The following is a 20,674-nucleotide window of genomic DNA, read 5'->3' as shown; positions in this document are numbered from 1 at the left end:
CCTACAAATAAGCTGTTTGTCCTACTACTGTTCTAGTGTTGGATTTAAGGTTCAATAGCATTATTGAGAACAGGACCCTGTGAGAGAAACTCTAGTGGGAACCACTGAAAGTGACTACAGTGTGTGAACCCTCTGTGAAAAGGAGAGAAGTTGTTGTCTCCAAGAAGTTAACTGGTGTAGAGTGGCAAGGAGTATGGTGTGTGTCCCTGTTAAAGAACACGGATACAGATGTCCAGTTTAGAGGTGGATTTATTGGCTGCGGTCTGTAATAACAATACAACATAACGATCAGTATCACACACACATGAATGATACACACGTAATAAAGTAACTGAATGTAAAGGACTGTATTCGGTATATGATAGAAATTGTATAATGAAAACATATCACCTCCTGAGGCACGCAGCACACATGGCGAGAATTAGCATTAGCTAATGCACAGGCAGCTAACACACATTAACAATATAGCATCTAACTGGTACAGTGAAACGTCATTAAGCACACCTTCTGGCATTCACACACAGCAATAATACCCGGATGTACAGGTGAATATTTGGAAGGGAGAATCACGGCTATCTGCAGCTGCAGCAGGAGGAGAACTGAATGTTCACAGCATGGTATCTCACACACAGGTGCAGTGCGTTCAAGAGCGTCGGAACGGCAGTGGTGTATTCATGAACGTCGGACATATGAAAACTTACAGAGAAACACCATATAACTGAATGATATTTAGGTCAATGAACAAGTTAGCAACACATAAACAACATGGGCTTTCTAACACTCTGTTAAAAATGAAGCCAGCAGAGAGTCGAAACATTTCTACAGTCACTCTTGTCAGGTTGGTTCTGAGGTTTAAAAGTTACACCCACTTTATTGCCTTTAATGGATAGGACAGTTGGACCGCGAAAGAAGGAGAGAGAGAGGGGGCAACATGCAGAAAAGGGCCGGGGCCAGAATCGAACCCGCAGCAGCAAGGACACAGCTTCTATATATGGGGCACCCGCTCTATCCACTGAGACACCAGGCACCCGACAAATCCCAATACAATGAATGCAGCTCATGCACATGAAGGTAAGAGGTGCCAACTGTCAGTTTTCACAAAATGGTATTTAAGTGCAAATGGTTATTGTATGGATCAAATGGTAAATGGACTGTACTTGTATAGCGTTTTTATATATATCTTATTGACCACTCAAAGCACTTTAACACTACATGTCCCATTCACCCATTCACACACACATTTACACACTAGTGGCAAAGGCTACTCTTCAAGGTGCCACCTGCTACTCAGTAATCATTCACACACACTCACACTCCAATGACGCAGCATCAGGAGCAATTTGGGGTTCAGTATCTTGCCCAACAATACTTCAACATGTTGCCCGGAGGAGCTGGGGATCAAACCGTTGACCTTCCAATTAGAGGACGACTGGCTCTACCTCTGAGCCACAGCCGTAACAACAAATAAAATGGAGCATTATTAATTACAAGTAACTTCTAATGGATCCATGTGAGCACTTTGTCATTTTAGCCTGGGCAGTTGTGCTATCCACAGTGACGGAGTTCCCCCTGAAACACCCATCCGACCATTTGTGAGCAGCTCCACTGAATGCACAGATAGGCTGTCAGGGTGATGAGAGCTACCTTTAGTGTCAGAAATCATCTTTGGGAAAATGTGTTTGGTGTGTTTGAGTTTTTAGTTTGGCCTATGTCCCATTCACTAACATAGAGGGGTGGGCTTTATGACCTATACTGCAGACAGACACCGGGGGGCGGTCCAGATTGAAAAGTTACACTTTTGGGGAGCTATCACGTCATTTAATTTTCTATACAGTCTATGGTCTGCACCTGCGTCACACAACATGGAAAGCTGTGTTTGATTTATGTCACTGACATGCTCAGCAGGTGCATCATTAATGAGTCATTAATCAAGGTAGATGCAACCATAACCCATAAGGATGTAAATGTAATGTCATTGCAATGCGGAGTATTTGTAATGTTCAATAGTTTCAATACTAGGTGCAGTGTTTAACCCCTCCCACCCCCTTTCACTCAGCCGGTGAATGTAGATATGCACAACATGTAGCAGCGCCTCTTCTTTGTTGGTATGCTCTCCCATGACCACAGATACAGATGCTGATTTAATCTTTGTTTTTTCATTTCTCACAGTTGTGAGACATGTGTGACATTGTTTTTAGGCTGCTCAGTAATGAATGTGACTTCAAATGCAGCAAAATACAACTTAAGTACAAGTAAAATGACATACTTTTAAATGTATTCAAAATGTACATGTACACAAAAATCCAACTATGCTACGGTACCATGGGTAGATGTAATTAGTTGTTGATAGTTATCATGATTTATTTGGTCTCAGATCCTTTGCTGCAGTACTTTATTTAGAGCTGAAACACATACATACACTATCAGCCTATATAGGCTGATAGTATATGTATGTGTACATGTACAGCTTTATCAATTTGACCAAATGTTGTACTATGTCACAGGTTGGTCAGGCTTGTCACAGCCCCTAGGGGCCCCTTCGTAGGAAATCTTACAATCATCTCTGTCCTGTAACATCCCAGATCTGACCGCTTGCACCACACACAGAGGCAGAGCAGTGGTCAGAGGCGGAGCTGGAGGCTCCAGTCACACAGCAACAGAGCAGTCTGAGCCCCGGCACAGAGAAGTATGCTGCATTAGCACAGCTGAGCGACTCAGCAGGTTATCATTTTGGATACTGGGAGCCAGAGTGGACTGGTAAGTGCATCAATTATACTAACTCACCATTTGGTTTTTGCGTTCTTAAATTCTTTGATATGACAGGTGTAGCAGGGTCACACATTGTCCTACAGAGAAAGACACATACATTCAGGGTCTTCAGTCAAAAACAATTCAGGATTTAACATCCAAAATTACAAAAAACATGAAATGCATTAACATCCTTTACTTTGATTTTTATCTTTTCAGCTATACCTTTTGGATCCTCTAAAACAACCAATCATGCAATGTAATGAAGTAATAATTCTTTGTTACAGTGTTTTTTGGGGTTTTTTTTGGCAGTATCTGTGTTTTATTTGAGTTTTTATATTTTTGTCAACTCCCACTTTTTACCACATTTCCCAAATAAAATATACACTTTTACTCCAGAACATTTCCCCTAAGAATACAAAATAAGGAAGGAAGGGAGGAGGGGATGGACAGATGAATGAAAGAATGAGAGGGAAGGGAGAACCAGATTTTGTTCTTTAAATCCTTTAAGTAGTAAAAAAAAAAAAAAAAAGGTTTTCTTCAGGTGTAATGTACACTCCATTTTTAAGGTGGTGTACATTTTACAAAGAAATTAACTTCATAATTCTAAATTCTTCTAAATTCTGACTGCTTGCTTTTTTGTCAACAGGATTTACTTGCACTTTTAAGGTGACTTAAACCTCTGCTTACGTCCTTTTATGGTAAGACATCTGCACCTTTTCTCAAGTACGGCTTTCAGGTACTTCATCCACCACTAAAAAAAACACAAATAACAAAACACATTATCAATAGAATAATATCGAAAAGAGTGTCCACCTGTTCCAACAAATGTAAATAAAATTCCCATTTCATAATTCTTACAGTTATCAGGCAAAACAGAAATATGATTATTATGGATACTTATGTTGATTAAAAAAAGGGGGGGTATGTGTCTTTTACAGTATAACCTATTGCAATTGCAGAATACTTCTTTATAGTAGCAGTATATTGTACTATACTTTTCTAGTATAAAACCTGACAATAGAAGACTAGTAAGACTGGATCAGCTGCCCATGGGTTTCTCCGTATTTAAAATTAAAAAGATATTGATGGGCTAAATTTTAAAGCATGTTACAAATATCATATAAAATAATTTTTTTAGCACCTTTTTGAAGTCATTTTCTCATTATTTTTTATTTATTTATTTATTTATTTTTTTTTTTTTAAACTTTTTTATGCTTATTTCAGGTAAATTTCTTGTAACTTTCCCACATTTTTTTTGCAAATTTCTGGGCTATGTCTTGTCAGGTTGCTCATTGCATTCTCTATATGTTTTTGAAAGAAATCAAACCAATTTGCCAAGGTTCAAAGGGTTAAGACTCTAGGGAAGTAATGTCTGTTTCAGTATTTGATTATAGTGTGTCCCACATAGAGTACATACTACTCACATTTTTCTTGCACCTGCATAATAATATCACTCATCTCACACAGCTTTCATGACACAGAAGTAAAAACAACCAGTGAACTTATTTCTGTTTCAGTTGGTCAAGTACGCAATTTCAAAGAAATACCAATTTGACAACCTAGGATAGATATTTCCGTAACTTCAGCTTTTCGTTTCTATGGTGACTATGAAGTGATGCCATTCCTAAACCCCTCTTAATGCCGTTTTAATGTTCAAGAGACTATTGATTTTTATTATTTATGTTACTGAAGCAATATCGTATTAGAGTGGTTCAGCGTCATCAGGCCTGGGCTTCCAAGACTTCAGCATCAATTGTTTTATATATCTGATATCTATACCTTTACTCAAGTATGGTTTTCAGGTACTTCATCCACCACTCTAAATCTGGTTAGGGACTGTTCTTTATTTATCAAACCAGGAAGGTTGCTGTTTCTTTTTTTTATCCTCCCCAAAGCTACAAATACTTTTTCTTGAGCCTCCCTGAGTGACTTGGGGAAAATGCATGCAGCGTTTGTCCCACATGATATGTTCAAGGGCTGTATGAAATTTGAAAATCCAACAATATTTTTTATAGTTTTTGACTATGATAAATAATGTGAATTTGGTAAATTCTATTTTGATCAGCCCTTAGGTTTTAAAGGCATGTTGTTGTTTTTTTTTATTCATAAAAAAATCTAGAAGAAGAAAAATTAGTAAAAAATTTAAGAGAAAAAAGGTCCATTGTTTTTAAAGAAAATATGCCTTTCAAACACACATTTTCTTTAAAAATAGTCAGTCAAATAAATATAAAACAAGCCAAAATAAAAACATAAATCCCTCCACAGTGCTTAAAGAGTTATTTACTTACATTATAAAAAGCGCAGATGTAATAGTCTGTCCATATTTGTACTTAGATTCTTACACTTTTAACAAAAATACATGCATGATACATTTTTAATAACTGCAGTTGCAAAGTAATCTGTTCCTACTAAGTACTAATTAGTATTAACAATTAACCTAACCCTAATATTTTAACGTCACAATTCTTACTTTTTTAAAAGGTTTCCAGGCTAAATAAGATGCCTAAAAATGCTAAATAAGATGCTTTATAAGTGCATTAAAAAACTGAAACTAAAAACACCCCTGACATTTCGGTTGACAATCACAGCTGTGCTGAAATTCAACAAGACTAACCTGGAGTCAGAATAGTTCTACAATGGTCATTTTTAGTTAACAATGAGAAGCAGTGATGCATTGTGGTTTGTTTGTTTATTTAATCATTTTTTCAGCTTTGCCAACACAAATAGTTCTGCCACTGGACTGAAACTGGACTGTTGCCAAGCAACACAGGAACATTCCAGCACCAGCTCGTTACTTTGTGTAAACTGTGTTCGAAACCGTCCCCTCATTCACTCACTCACTATTCACTATGTAGTGTGTATTAAATAGTGCACTAAATAGAGAATAACCAAACGAGATCTCAGACGCTACGTTGGAATTTTTTCCCCCCAGAAATACACGACCGCATTGCACTGTGGAAGACGGGAGTTAAATGTAGGGTACATCGTATGTACACTCAAATTCGCTGTGCATTGTGGGCATTTTATTGTGCACTATATAGTGGAATTAACAGCAGAGAATTCAAACACCACTACAAAATTACAAAATGGCGAACACAGCTTAGGTCTACATGCTAGTTTGTATCATGTAGGCCTACATTTATCTGCAGCCTTTGTTTCCTGTTTTTTTTTTTTTTGCAAACCCATGAATAGCCTCAGTCTGGTGGCAGACGTGTGAGTTAACAGCTGCTCAGACAGTATGCTATCTTCTAATGTCATATACACTCACCTGGAGGTATGCAGTGATGTTTCCAGTCTTCTTTTCTTACCTTCGTCCTCCTTTGACGACTGGTCATCAGTCATCAAAGTTTGTTGCGATGACCATTAATGTATGCTGATCAACGGCTGACGTAATTTGGCTCAGAACACCTGTGAAGCGGAGTGATACATTCATAGTATCAAGTCCCAGTCCCGGTGATGTTGTCACATCAGCTGTCCAATCAAATGGCTTGGTCTAAACCAGTGGTGGAAGATGTATTCAGATCTTGTACTTAAGTAAAAATACTATTACCACGCTGTAGAAATACTCTCTTACAAGTAAAAGTCCTGTACTGAAAATGTTAATGAAGTACAAGTAAGCAAGTATATTCAGGAACATGTATTTAAAGTATTAAAAGTAAAAGTACCCTAAGCAGAAAAATCTTAAATACATTAAAAATACAAATTAATAAAATATATATTAATACATATAAATACATTTATAAATAAATAAATGAAAACAACAGACAAAAAATTAAAAATAATTTAAAACGCAAAACTCACAAAAGAAAATCAATTTTAAAAAACCCATCCAAAGAAGTCAAAATTTTATAGAAAACATGGAGTAAAAAAGCTTTCAAAAACTTTTTTCAAGTTATATCAAAAATTGAAAAAGACTTCAGTGTTTCTCATAATAGTTTCAGTGATTCACTTGTTAATCAACTATTTTTTGCAGCTGTGATTTTATAGACTGTTTGTTTATTTAATTTACAACAAAATAAATTTGATTTTTTAAACTCTTCTATTCTTCATACAAAAATCTTAATCTGTTAAGTAAGAAATGCTGTCAGATAAATGTAGTGAAATATAGTATATTTATCTCTGAAATGGGGAGTAGAAGTAGCATGAAAAGGAAATACTCAAGTAAAGTACAAGTACCTCAATTCATACTCAAGTAAAATACTTGAGTAAATGCACTTGATTACATTCCATCACTGGTCAGAACTTTTTCTGTCACCTTCTTGGTTAAATGACTTTCTACACTGGAGGTTACAAGGATGACATGGAATTGTAAAACATATAAGAGAGTGGATAAGCCACATTTAATGTTCATGAAATTGATTTAATTTGTTAAATCTGCATTCATTTTTTAAATTTTTTATTTTTTTTTTAATGTTTTTAGAGGATTTTTCTATGTATTGTTTTATGAAACCCCAAAGTGTTCAATAGACATTTCTTTTAGTATTTATGTTATTATAAGATAAATAGTCATATGAATGATAATGTATAAAATATAGGGTAAATGAAGTAATAGTGTGAAATTGCCTGATTAAAGAAGTCGTTAAGCCAATTCATTATAAAATTGAATTGTCTTACAGTAAATCAAAATGGTCATTTTTAAAGTCATTATTTCATTATGTCTGTCATTCCAGTGCTGTTGTCACAACCCTCTCTCCTTTAAGCCAATCACTCGCAATTCGCTAGAGCATCAACAATGTCAAAGTAATTCAGAATCAACTTCTTAGCTGCTATAAATAACAACAGCAGACCTACACAGAAACAAAAACTAGCATCCTCATTTATGTTGATACTCGTGGTCTCTGGAGCATGAAAAAGTGGTGTACAAAGTGCCATTAGCTTCGTAGGAGAAGCAAGAGTTAAACTGATAACATTATCGATGGCTGAGTCCCATTTAGTGCCCCAGTAAGTTTTTCTAGTGGGCAAACATGCATAATGTACAACAACATGTACTCATCTCAAGGTGTCACATATTGCCGCTTTACAATGGACTTCCGCATCTACTTATGACATTTTAGATATTCTTCTGCGTCCTTTGTTTACTTTTCGGTATGGTGCTACCGTGATGTCAACATAAACACATGGTAGGATGAAGCTGCATGTAGTTATGTTTAGACAACACAAGCACATGGCAACCAATAGATGTCAATAAATGCGCATGCTGGCACCGATGGTTAGGATTAGGTGAAGGGCGCAGATAGTAAGGTGTAGAAAAAAAATATCACATGCAGACGGAAAGTGAACTCCCTACTCCTGCATAAAATTCCAGGGTTTGTTGGACCCACCCTGCCCCATAGGCGCCCTTGCTGTCCTTATATTTCGTCAGTACCAGCAACATTTTAATCCTGCTGTGTTTCATGCAGATGCAGCAGGTGCTGTCCGGCCCTCTGCCAGCTTATAATAACACTACAAACAGTTTGTCAGGCTGCATTGTCACCTGACGCCGTCCAGCTGCATTTCATACACACATGCAAAAGGTGGCTTTAAGTACTGTCAAAACTCTACAATTTAACGAGTTCGGAATGAGAACGGGCTAACAGTACAAGGACCTCCCCTAAGTGGAATGCAGCTACCATTAATGCTGTTGAATACATCTGTGCTTTTCCTACTATGGCATGTCAAAATGACTGCCATGAAAATGGCTCTTATATCTGCAGTGTCATCATGAAAAAAAAATCATAAATAGAAAAATTTGTTTTATATCTATTTAATCTTTATTTAACCAGGAATAGTCCAATTGAGATTTATACTGTCCTGGCCAAGACAGCAGTATGAATAATTTCACACAAAAGAGCAAACAGACCAAAAACACAACAGCAAAAGTTAAAACAAATTTAAAAATTCCCACACAAGCAACAGGCAACCAACTTAAAACAAACAGCCATTTAGCAGCATTCAGAAACAACAAAAACATGTCATGATGAAACTGTTATTGTGAAAATGGATGATAATACAGCATTTTAGAGCTTTTTAGAGTAGTCATAAAGTTATTTAACACAATTTAGTCATATGCTAATTTATTAAAGAAGTTTTAAAATATGTAATATTGAAGACTTTGGGGTTCCATGTTGTTAAACGTATGTTCATTTATTTGTTTAGGGATGTAGCTCTTTAACAAACCTTTTTCTTCTCACACATAAAAGCTAAAGGCATGGACTGAAGACATTTTCTGAGGAGATATGATGGTTCTGGCTTTAATTAGTACAGCCTGTATTAGTAATGTCATCTATTCTTTACAGGCTATGCTAATCTATGCCAGAATCAGCAATGCAATGGAATTTGAGGATTCAGCTCTAAACAATAATCATGTTTAGATCATTTTCATCCTGAAGGAAAAAGGAAAGACAGAAGTACAATTGTTTGTTTAGACTCGTCTGTAGTTTTTCCATGTGTAAAAGCAGTGCACAAACCAACAGAGAGACTACCAAATGCTGATCCTTGAGGTACCCCATGGTTGACAGGGCAGTCCGTCATTTTGACAAATTGCATCATATCAAAGAAGTAACAGCAGAACGTGTGCAGCTTCTCATTCTCAGCTAGTGCAGATCATTAGCTGTTTCCAGTTAGCAAAAATTTGTAGCTCGATGACCAAATGGCCAAAATGACACTTGGCCATTGTCTGGTTCAAGGTTTACCATGGAGGAATGACAATTTCTGTTTGTAAAGCCAGCGAAAGTGAAAGTAACAGCCAACCCAACACTGACTCTCGTTTGGTGTTTCGCCTCACTGTATTTCAAGTCAAGTCAAGTTAGTTTTATTTATCAGGCCCATTATGACAAATCACAGTTTGCCTCAGAGGGCTTTACAGCGTATAACATCCCTCTGTCCTTGGACCCTCACAGCAGATAAGGAAAATTTCCCCCAAAAAACCCTTTAACTGGGAAAAAACTGTAGAAACCTCCAGAGCAACTGAGGAGGGATCCCTCTTGAAGGACAGACAGACATGAAACAGATGTTGTGTTCATAGATAAATAAAATGACGGCAATATATGACAAAATGATACATAGGAAATAGAAGGAGAGATGCACAGGAACAACAATAACAAAAGTGAAATAACATATACTAATAGTAATGGAAATATGAATAAATGTAGTTCATGATTGTCAAGTCAAGTCAATTTTATTTATAAAGCTCATTATCACAAATCACAATTTGCCTCAGAGGAGTTTACAGCATACAACATCCCTCTGTCCTTAGACCCTCACAGCAGTTAACTCTTTGAAACCTTAGCAAATGATTGATGATTGACTTCTTTCAAAAATAGTAAGAAGACAATAAGCAGCTTAAGAAGAAACTGCCCCCAAATAGCATAAAATTAGTTAAAGAAAAGAAGTACAAGAAAATTTAAAAAACCCAAAATGAATGAATCCATAGTAAAAGTAACATAAATAAGCCTGTAATATAACTTTAAATATATAATTTTGAGAATTATAAAAATCGTTTTCTCAGCAATTTTCCCTAGCTGTAGCTTTTTAAAGCTACTAATTCTTGCCAATTTGCTCATCATATGTTTTTTCCTATATTTTTTAAAAACACGTCAAACCAATTTGCCTCAAAGGTTTATATACTTGTGAAGGGCGTCTGAGCACAACACAAGAAAACTGATGTCAGTCCAGTTTTTAAAGGGTTAAGGGAAAACTCCCCCTTAGAAATCTACAAGAAAAGGGAGCACAGAGTCCAGAGAAGAAGCCAAGTTAGTGATATGCAGTAATAGGACATGAATGTTTGCAAGAAAAAACACACTACACACACTTTAGTGATGATGATGAATGAGAGGGATTACTTCTGTATAAGTCTATACGTTGTTATTTAGGAAAATCCTGCACAGTATATCTTTAAATAGCTCTCTGGAAGCCGGTGTCTGTACTCTGTCAAAGATCATTTGAAAGGACCAACTCTAAGTGATAAGTCTTCTCTAAAAGCGATTGTGCCATGTCGGTTTCAGATATCACGTCCTCCCAGTTAAACATTCATTCATAATTTAATCATTTTGAATCAGGACCTCCAGTCACAGTATCTGATAACCTGATAAAAACATTCCCAATGTTTCTCACCTTTTGTCTTATACTCTCCTCTCATTCCAAAATCTGCCCTGCAGTAACCCTGTTCTACCCACCATCTCTCAGATCACCTGCCTCCCACATCTGTTCCCCATCCTCTCACTACCCTGCAGCACACATTCTGGCCCACTTCCCACTCATTCCCCACCAGATGTCCATTGTGTTTCCCTGTCTCACTGTGCCAGGCTTTTTCCGCTACCTGTTTTTCAGACCCATCTGCTTTTTTTCGGATTTTTTTTTCAGTTGCCTAAACTCAGCTCTTATTTGTTTTTCACAGACTTTGTATGCCGACTTGTTATTGACCCCATCTATGCATGTGTGTTTTGGTCTGTCATCCATGGCCTTGATGCTGATGCTGACTTGATACGGGTGTAGCAGAATAGACAATAGACATATTAATTTATTCTATGGTATGTGTTCAATATGGAATATGTTGTAATATGTAGTCATTTTACCCAAATCTTTCATTTGTTCTGTAGCTTCAAAGTTATCCCTCTTGGTATTGGCAGTAATGTATTTGTTTTGTGTAATTATGCCCTCTACTGACCGTGAGTAGACAAACTTCTCTCAAACTTCTCGCCTCTTCAGTCCGCAGTGGTTTGGCTGCTAAAGGCGTGTTGTTGTAAAGATAGAATGCACATAACAGCGTTTTGCTTTCAGTGGAGTCATGACAGGAATAAACTTGAGTTCGACAAAATATGCCGGTGTCCAGCATCTGACTGTGCACCAGAACACAATGCAGTGTGGTCATAATCTGCAGACCATCCTGGCTACATATGATCTTCACAGCCTTGATGCACACACTAATTCCTCACGCACTTTTCCACATGCTTGCTTCTGCTGTCTTTTTATCTTTCAAGAAGAAAGACCCCTAAGAATTCTTGATGGGTTGCTTTCACTAGTTCTTGAGCATGTCTTTCTCCGGTACTAAGGATGCAAATTGTGAGGGAAGAAAAGATTAAGGAAGCTATAGTATGCCAACACGCTGCAACATGTTCTAATCCCAAGTGATCACATATTGCAGCTTTGCAGTGGACTTCTGTATCTACATATTATGTCCTAGGTATCCCTCTGCTTCCGCTAATTATGTTTTGGGATGCCACTTCTGTGATGTTAATAAATGCACATGTTGGGATGACGCAGCACAGGGTTATATTTAGACACACACGCTAACACACACACACACACACACACACACACACACACACACACACACACACAAACATTCAGACAGGAAGTGAACACCGGGCTCACACATGAAGTTCTGGGGTTTGTTGGACCCATCCACCATTCCTCCCATGTGCCCTATAGGTGACTCACACTCCTTATATTAAATCACTACAGGCAGATTTTCAACCTGTCACTGTTCCATGGCATATCATACACACACAACAATTTCCGTCTGGTCGCGTTGTGAAGAGATGCCGCCCATCTGTGGATTAGGCTGATGCAGCAGGTGCTGTCTGCCCATTTGGCATCCCGTATTAAGCGGATGCTAAAGGTGCCTTTTGGCATAGGGCTCCATGCTCAAAGCACTGTCAAATTGGCAATATTGGATGACTTTGGAATGAGAACTGGCTGGGCTACAGCATATTTGGATCCAATGTAATACAATCTGCCTCAAGATGGTAAGATGTGCTGTCTTCAAACCTGTGGGTTGCACTGATTGAAATATGTAGCAACTTAATCTTTGAATTAAATAAGATCCTTTTGTACAAATGTTAGTTAAACAAAATGCATCCTTCATTTTTTAATCTTAAATCCTTTTTCTTTTTCTTTTCCTCAAGATGTCCATTGGTCATCATGAACCTGACCTCCAGCTCTGATTCTATCCACTTCCTTACTAATAGTTCTCCTGGTATGAGAGACCAGCCTGATACCACCATCATAGCCGAGACTGCCATCTTAGGTACTGCTCTACACGACATCACTTAATATCTTTAATACAACTAAGTAACACAGATATTGTGATTTTTGTGCATGTTTTAGATTATATATAAAATCATTCAAAAGGATATGTAAAAATACATAAAATGGAAGAAAATTAACCATACAGTCAATCCCAGCTGGCATCAGGTGTCAAAGTGATACCAGAAAGAGGTTGGACTCTTGCTTCCAACAGACTTTAAATTTTGGTTGGAATGAAAATCAGGTTGCCAATTTAAATGTCTTAAATAAAGGCTTTTTTGGGTTGATGTTTCTCTACATCTTCAGGTGGCTCTTACCAGGAATTGGCCATATTATCTGACAGTGTTGGTGGGTGGAAGCAGCACAATGTCAGTCATGTCTCAAGGTACGGAGGCAACTTCACTGACTCTCCAGTTAACAGCACATTAATGCTGCCAACAGAGGAATTTGACCCATTAGGAGGACATACTATCTGGCAGGTAACAATCAGCTGTGATGTTACTGCAGTTCTACCAACTCCTCTCTTATTGCATCAGTTTAAGTTACAGCTTTGGTGACACTGCAATGTTGAATACACCATCAATGTATAAGTGTTTTCACCACATATACATGTTAGTAACTGATTCCTTATATGGCTTACTACTTCTCTGGCACCTAAATGTGTAGACATGAGATATGTACACTGCAGGTTGAGAGCACTCCAGAACAAAGCAAGCAGAGTATTTTGTGGTCTCACTGTGTAAATTCCATGGCTTCAGTAGCGAGGAATTCTAACCGCCAGACAAACATTCAGCTGTGCTCTTCACATGGCTGCACCAAAGCTCTAGGGAGTTTACGGCTCATTTGAAGTATAGTTGCTTATAGTTGGTGTTCCAAGATAAACTTTGCATCCACAGAAAGCTATGAGACTCGTCCAAATTAATTAATTACTTCATTCTTTCCATGTTAAAAAAGGGAACCTCCATAAGTCTGGTCAAATTTTAGTCATCCGCTTATCAGCTTCTTCAAAACAAGCTTATGACACGAGAAAGTTGAAAATCATCAAAAGCTGATTGTAGGGTTAATAGTCATATTAAGAGGTGCTTCAATAGCATAGACAGCAACAATAGCAAGAGAGCGTCATCTGCAAAAAAAATGCTTAATTTAGAGTGAATGAAACTAACTTTATAATAGTTACTGTATGGTTAATAGAAGATGACCCAGAATTGGACCTTGTGGGACACCTATATTAACTTAGACAGCACTTGACTCAAAACTCCCTCTTAAGTTCTTCCTGACCAGTAGGCATGAATCATTGAAGGTACCATTAACTTAAACCTAAAAAGGATAGCTTTAGGAATAAAAGTGTGACAGTATGTCACTAATTGTCCAAGGCATTGCCAATGTCATTTACCAGAACAGCAGCAGTTTTTGTGCTTGGACATGGTTTAAATTATGACTGCTGACATTTAAGTAGGGGAAAGTCACCATAATGGGAACATTTTTCTCTTATGACTCTTTTACTCAGAGATTGTTTTTATATTTAGATATAAAATACTTTCAGGCAAACAACCTACATGTGTCTGCAATCAAAAACAACTGAAAGGTTTTTTGATGAGGAAAACATGTCCTGAGGCATCAAACCAAAAGTAGACATTGTCTGATGTTATATATAAAGTGTGCCGTTTTAATTGCAACAGTGCAAGTTAAGGTTGTAATTCACACTGACAGAGTGTGTCTAAAAAACAGCATCCTTGGGCTGTTTCTTCATGTTTCAATAATTTTGGGTGGCAAAAATTTGGCAAGATTGTGTATTTTTGACAACAGACAATAAGTCTTCGCTCTACTGAAACCCATTCACACTTCAATTTTTGTCCTTTTTTCTTACCTCTTCATCTCCAGGTCATCATAATCGTCTTCCTCACTGGATCACTTTCTCTTGTCACTGTCGTTGGCAATATCCTCGTGTTGGTGTCATTCAAGATCAATAAGGCACTCAAAACAGTAAACAACTACTACCTGCTTAGCCTAGCATTTGCTGACCTGACCATTGGCACACTCTCAATGAACCTGTATACCACCTACATCATCATGGATCAGTGGGCTCTGGGGCCGGTGGTCTGTGACCTGTGGCTTGCCATAGACTATGTGGCCAGTAATGCCTCAGTCATGAACCTGCTTGTTATCAGCTTTGACAGGTAACAGGACAGTGTTTATTATATTTTTACTAATAAATTAAAATAAAACAGAGCTCATATCCACCATCACATGGATATACACTGTTCTTCTATTAAATGGATCACTGTATCCAAGTGTTAAAAAGCACATATTTTCATATCGTATAATGATGGGGTTATGCTGAAAGCTGCTGGAAACAGGACATATCCCTTTGACATCCTGCTTAACTGTTTAGACTTGTTATGCTTTAAAAAATCCACTAGATGTCCCCATGTCTTTAAAAAGTTTGCCTAAGACAAGAAGTTAGTAACAAGAAAAATCACTGAGGTCTTAATGGATTTATGTAGCTATGTATATATATATATATATATATATATATATATATATATATATATATATATATATATATATATATATAAATAATATGACTAACGCCACAATCACAAATTCATAGGCTAAATAAAGCCATACTAACATAATAACAGCATTGTGGCATATGATGTGTAATTTAGATTTTTTCCTTCTGTTTTACTATTACCATGAAAGCCCATCTCAAAAATTTGGAAGAGGCCCACATTTAAAAAACTATGGGGTCTGTTAAAAACAAACAAACAAACAAACAGACAAACAAAGCATTGATTTTTGTTATTATTACCTCAAGGACATAAATAATGCAAAGAAAAGATTTTTAGAGTATTTTTCTTTCTTTGTGAGGACTTCATGAGGACTTAAAAAGGATATTGAAAGTCTGTTGTGTAAGAATTAAAAAAAAATGTTTGCTGGTGACTCTAACTAATACTATTAAGAAAGACAATGCAGTAGACACTGATGCACAGAGCGGTTACAATTTTTCTAAATATGAACAGTTGCCAATTTTTTTCTGTGTTGTCTTAGGTATTTCTCTGTTACCAGACCTTTGACTTATCGGGCTAAGCGTACAACCAAGCGAGCCATGACCATGATCGGATTAGCCTGGTCAATCTCTTTCATTCTGTGGGCCCCAGCCATCCTGTTCTGGCAGTACATTGTGGGTGAGCGGACAGTCCAGCCCAACGAGTGCTACATCCAGTTCCTGTCCGAGCCCATCATAACATTCTGCACTGCTATTGCTGCGTTCTACTTGCCAGTAACTATTATGTCATTCCTGTTTTGGAAGATCTATCAGGAGACAGAAAAGCGTGCTAAAGATATACAAGGTCTCAAGGGTTCTGGTGCAGGCAACAGCCCAAACCAGGCTCAGAACCAAGGCAGTGGTAGTGGAAAAACTGGTGGAGAGAGTGCAACTAGCAGCCCAAAGGATTCGTCAGCCATGCTGCGCCAGATGAGTTCTCAAAGCTGCAGCAGCTATGAATTAAATCAGCCTACAGACAACAAAGACAACGCCAGCATTGCTGTTGGAATGGGAAGCAGAGGGGGGTGTGGCACATTCTGCTTCCGGTTTGCTTCACTGCTGCCAGGTCGCCATGCCTCAAAGAGGTCTGTCAACACCACAACAACCACGATGGGTGATGCAGAGCAGAGCAGCTGTGACAGCTTTAACAACAACGAAGTTGGTGCCTCCGGGGACCAGTCAGGTTCAGAGGACGAAGCTGATGGTGCAGACCCAGCAAGGCCTCCAACAGGTTAGACATAACCATACTAAGTGGTCTTGTTTGCATGCCAAGTCAAGTCAAGTCAAGTCAAGTCAGTTTTATTTATAGAGCCCATTATCACAAAACATTGTTTGCCTCAGAGGGCTTTACAGTGTATGACATCCCTCTGCCCTTAGACCCTCACATCACCCAAGGAAAAACTCACAAAAAAGAACCCCTGAAGGGGGAAAAAAAGGAAGAAACCTCAGGAAGAGCGGTAGAGGATGATGAGGGATCCCTCTTCCAGGACGGACAGACGAGTAATAGATGTCGTAAATAACAAATGAAATACAATCATGGCAAAAAAGGAAAGAGAAAGAGAGAGGGGGAGAGAGGGAGAGAGGGGGAGAGAGACATGGCAATAATAGAACAGATGCATGTCATATTACAAAAATGGTAAGGTGTGAAATTATTAATTACACTCTATGATGATGTTGAGGGAGATGAAACAGGGGGACATGCAACTTGTTCTCCTCCCAACTTGTCACATGTTGCTGCTTCCGTGTCTACATTTTAGGTATTCTTCTGTGTCTGCTGTTTATGTTTTGAGATGGCACTACCATGATGTCAGCACAAGCACATGGTGGGATTACACTGTACGTGATTATGTTCAGACAACAACAGAACATGGCAACCAACAGTGGAAAGTCAACTACTGCATATGCTGGCAAAGGTGGTTAGTATTAGGGGAAAGAGACAGATGGTAAGGTACAGGAAAAAAAAAATCTCATATAGAAAAGAAACAAACACCTGACTACCGCATGAAAGACTAGGGTTTGTTGGATCCATCCACGACCCCGCCCACCCCTAGGCACCCTTGTGCTCCTTTATAACGATGTTATTGGCAGCATTTCAACCCATCCTGGTGCATTTCATGCAGACACGACAGGTTCCATCTGGCCGTCCGCTGGCAAATAATACCACCACAAACGATTCTGTCTGGCTGCGTTCAGACCTGACGCTATCCAACGGCATTTCATGGGCGTGCAAAAGGTTGCTTTTGGTGTCACAATCTTATCCAGAAAGCACTGTCAAAATGGCAGTATTTTACATGTTCAGAATGACGGCTGTTCGTGATATATATATATATATATATATATATGCATGTAAAAAAGTAATACAAATAATGATGATGATAATGTCTGTCTATCTATCTATCTATCTATCTATCTATCATCTATCCATCTATCTATTTATCTATCTATCTTTCTATCTATGTTTAGATGGAAAGAAATCTAAAAAGGGGAAAAACAACAAAGACAAACAATCATCATCCAACAAAAGTCGAAAAGGGTCACAATCCAGCCCTGTCACCTCATCGCCCACTGACCAATCACCTGCAGCCATCACCATGAAAGACGCAGCGATGGCCAAACGCTTCGCCTCCAAGGCCAAGACAGAGATCAACAAGCGCAAGAATGAAAAAAAGGCAAACGAGAAGAAGGCAGCGCGGACACTTAGTGCCATCCTCTTTGCCTTCATCACAACATGGTTACCGTACAATATCATGGTGTTGGTCAACACTTTTTGTCAGGACTGTATTCCAACAACTCTTTGGGCACTGGGCTACTGGTTGTGTTATGTTAACAGCACAGTCAACCCCATGTGCTATGCCCTGTGTAACAAGACCTTCCGGACAACTTTCAGGGACATTTTGATGTGCCAGTGGAATCAAAAGAAGAACAAGCCTCACTTTCATCAGAGGAAGGCCGTGGCTTTCAAGAAAAAAGACCCAATGTAGGGTCCAGTAGCAAATAATTGATACATTTGTGTTTAAGATGTATTTCCAGATCTATATTCAGATTTGGATTGCTGCGTACAAGCCTTCTATTTCAGATGCTGAATAGAATTTTGCTAACCAAAACTGATTCTACAGGAAGTCTTGCCAAGCTAAAAGTGGGGCCAAAGGCTGCTCTGTTAGTCTGTCCATATTTGGTACTTTGCATGGTCCTTGAGCATAATTGGCAATAATTTGGTAACCACTTCAACTATTTTATTCACTTTTACTGGCATTTTTACCCATTACTCAGAACACTAATTCATGAATTTCATTATGTATACTATTCCTGGTTCCCAGAGGATAATTTACAATGTTTTTGGTGGACCCATGAACTTTTGAGGCTATCAATACTAAATGGAAATATTCCAATAGAACTGACACTTTGTTAAGCCCTGCCCCTTTGTGATGGCCCGTCAAGCTGTCTGAGCTAGCATGGAGCTCACACTATAACTGATGGCACTCCCTGAAGAAAGCTATCTAATTTAGGGGGAAAATGAAAAGGAAATTTCACAGAGAAGCTGAAAAAAGGTCTAAAAGGTCTAAAATATGTTTTAAAAGGATATATCCGGGCTGTCAACCTCACCAAAAACAGATTAAAAAGATAGCAGCTAAAGCCTAACACACAGATCACAGTGTAGAAGTTAACGTCCACATTCGCCTTTAGTAGCTGTAGTTTATCATTAGCTTGCTAATGTATTATTTCACATGCCCTAGACACAACATTTGACTTGAAATTTGCAAACCAGCCTGAAAAAACAAAGAAAATCTGAAACAACTGTACCGGAGTCTATGGGTCATGTAGCTATTGGACCTTGGATCTGGCCAATGGTGCGCTATGACTAGCCAGACTGCATTGTCAGTTGCCAGTTTATTTGGTTCATACAGCTAATTTATTTAAACTGTTTCTAAGAAGTGTTCCTTCATCTTTATTGTGATTTTAGAGGCTGTAGTTTGTGCTTCTTTGAAATGTATTGTGTTATTTGAGAGGTTTTGCTAATATTCACCCAAACCTTACTGGTAGAAGTGGTGTGCATCAGATTTGATTTAAAACTTCATTAGTTTTAGACAGGTGTACTTAATAAACTCAACAAGTTCTCATTCCAAGTTGTCACATATTGCTGCTTTGGGGTGGACTTATGTTTCTATATATTAAACTCTAAGTATCCTTCTGCATCTACTATTTATGTTCTGGGATGCTAATACTGTAATGGCAACATAAACTCATGGTGGGATTACAATTCCTGTGGTTATGTTTCATCAACAAAAGCACATGGCAACCAACGCCAGAACCACAACAAGCATACATGCTGGCATGGATGGTAAGGATTAGAGGAAGGACGCACAAAATAAGCTGAAGAAAAAAAAAACATCACATGCAGATGGGAAGCAAACACTGGACTCCCAAATGAGTTTATTGAACCCATCCACCACCCTTCCCACACAGCCTATATGTACCCTCCTGCTCCTTAAAATATATCATTACGGGTTTCAACCTGACGCCGTCCTGCCACGCTTCATGTGGATGGTTCTGTCAGGCAGCATTCTCATGTGACAAAGTCCGTCCAAGTATCCTGCCAACGTGGCAGTTAATGTCCGCTGGCATATAATATCATTGCAAATGGCTCTGACCGTCCGTGTTCTCACCTGATGCTGCTGCAGCATTTCATGTAGAAGCAAAAGTACTATCAGAGCAGCATTATTTTAAGAATTTAGAATGAGAATGGGCTAAATAAACTGGTAAAAAATTGTCAAATGCACACTTATTTAGTTTTCACCGCCATCATTTAGAAATCTGTTTTGCAGAACCCTCTTCAGAGACTATAGTTTCGACACTTACTGAAATTTTAAAAATCAGAATTAGATTTTTTTGAGTATAGAGCCACCAGTAATGACACAGTGGATTCCTGTTGATACCTTTGTTTAGTCGGGGGAACAGTTTGCTTATTTTTCAGTTTTGTAGTGTCTGAATGAAGCTGCTCACAGCAATGTATTGCCTGCTTAAAAAACATATCCCTCTGTGACACTGATCCTTGTTCCATTTGATTGATTGTATATACTAAATACTAAAGAATAGTGTAATAATGTAAAGATACATGGCCACTGTACATTTTGAAAAGCAACTGTAGCATATGCCAGCATCCATGGATTTTGGAAGAGCTGTGTACCAAAGTGCATTTTGAGAGGGGGTTTATGTGGGCACAACTACAGCTGACAGTGCCCTGTTCTGTTGGTACAAATATGGGACATAGCATACATGAAATGTTTGGTGCAGAGATATGTTGGTCCACTTGTAATGCTCGGACCACTATTGTTTTGAAATTGGAAACCTTCAAAAATAGTGAGTCAAAAA

At 38.2% G+C, this 20,674-nt stretch overlaps 1 protein-coding gene across 2 annotated transcripts; it reads left to right on the top strand.

The window, feature by feature from the left end:
* Positions 1-2,609: 2,609 nt before the first annotated feature.
* Positions 2,610-20,460, top strand: chrm3b (cholinergic receptor, muscarinic 3b). Of its 2 annotated transcripts, XM_088069890.1 has the most exons (7): positions 2,611-2,757; positions 3,398-3,449; positions 12,636-12,757; positions 13,063-13,235; positions 14,638-14,933; positions 15,808-16,535; positions 17,768-20,460. In XM_088069890.1, exons 3-7 carry the CDS (start codon positions 12,652-12,654, stop codon positions 18,283-18,285), a joined length of 1,821 nt encoding a protein of 606 aa, XP_087926016.1. In that variant the 5' UTR covers positions 2,611-2,757; positions 3,398-3,449; positions 12,636-12,651; the 3' UTR covers positions 18,286-20,460. The 2 variants fall into 2 exon arrangements, with proteins under 2 accessions (XP_087926017.1, XP_087926016.1); XM_088069891.1 differs by lacking the exon at positions 3,398-3,449 and having other exon boundaries at positions 2,610-2,757.
* The last annotated feature ends 214 nt before the right edge of the window (positions 20,461-20,674 follow it).

Source organism: Plectropomus leopardus, chromosome 19 (genome assembly GCF_026936395.1).
Source record: "Plectropomus leopardus strain MGB_pleo_1.0 chromosome 19, ASM2693639v1, whole genome shotgun sequence".
Taxonomy (NCBI): domain Eukaryota; kingdom Metazoa; phylum Chordata; class Actinopteri; order Perciformes; family Serranidae; genus Plectropomus; species Plectropomus leopardus.
Note: the sequence above shows the minus strand (reverse complement) of the source record. Positions and strands in the feature narration are given on the sequence as shown.